The sequence below is a fragment of the Tupaia chinensis genome, unplaced genomic scaffold (assembly GCF_000334495.1).
Source record: "Tupaia chinensis unplaced genomic scaffold, TupChi_1.0 Scaffold000646_1, whole genome shotgun sequence".
NCBI lineage: Eukaryota > Metazoa > Chordata > Mammalia > Scandentia > Tupaiidae > Tupaia > Tupaia belangeri.
Genome location: NW_006160167.1, coordinates 2,313,088 through 2,313,606, shown reverse-complemented (window position 1 = coordinate 2,313,606; position 519 = coordinate 2,313,088). Strand labels below are relative to the sequence as shown.

Genomic DNA, 519 nt, shown 5'->3' with positions numbered 1-519 from the left:
GCCCCGCGCCCGCCGGCCGCGTCCCTCCTTCTCCCCGCTCCGCGCGTTCCTTACCTCTTCGGCGCCGGCGGCTGCTCCATGGCGGCCGGGGGCAGAAAGAGGGCCGGGTGGACAGCGAAGGCCGGAGGGAGGAGAGGAGCTGGGCACTGGCTGGGAGAGCACGGAGAACCACAGTGAGAAACTCCAGGAACTCGGAACAACTTTCCCGTAACTCCGCGGCGGATCTCCCTCCCGCTCCCGAGCGCGGCTCCTCCCGGCCCGCCCCGCCCCGCCACAGCGAAGGCCGGAGGGAGGAGAGGAGCTGGGCACTGGCTGGGAGAGCACGGAGAACCACAGTGAGAAACTCCAGGAACTCGGAACAACTTTCCCGTAACTCCGCGGCGGATCTCCCTCCCGCTCCCGAGCGCGGCTCCTCCCGGCCCGCCCCGCCCCGCCCTCCATGGCACCGGGAGAGGGAACAGGAGGGGGCACTGGAGGAGCGAGAGGGCGGGGTCGAGGGGACCCTAGATGCACGCCAGG

General features: G+C 71.3%; 1 protein-coding gene across 1 annotated transcript in view; it reads right to left on the bottom strand.

The window, feature by feature from the left end:
- STK3 (serine/threonine kinase 3) overlaps positions 1 to 248 on the bottom strand; it is a 316,622-nt gene extending 316,374 nt beyond the window's left edge. Inside the window, exon 1 of the mRNA XM_006159715.2 lies at positions 55 to 248. Within this exon, the coding sequence (XP_006159777.1) occupies positions 55 to 80 (26 nt within the window). The 5' untranslated portion in view covers positions 81 to 248. The remainder of the gene's footprint in view (positions 1 to 54) is intronic.
- Between the last annotated feature and the right edge of the window lie 271 nt (positions 249 to 519).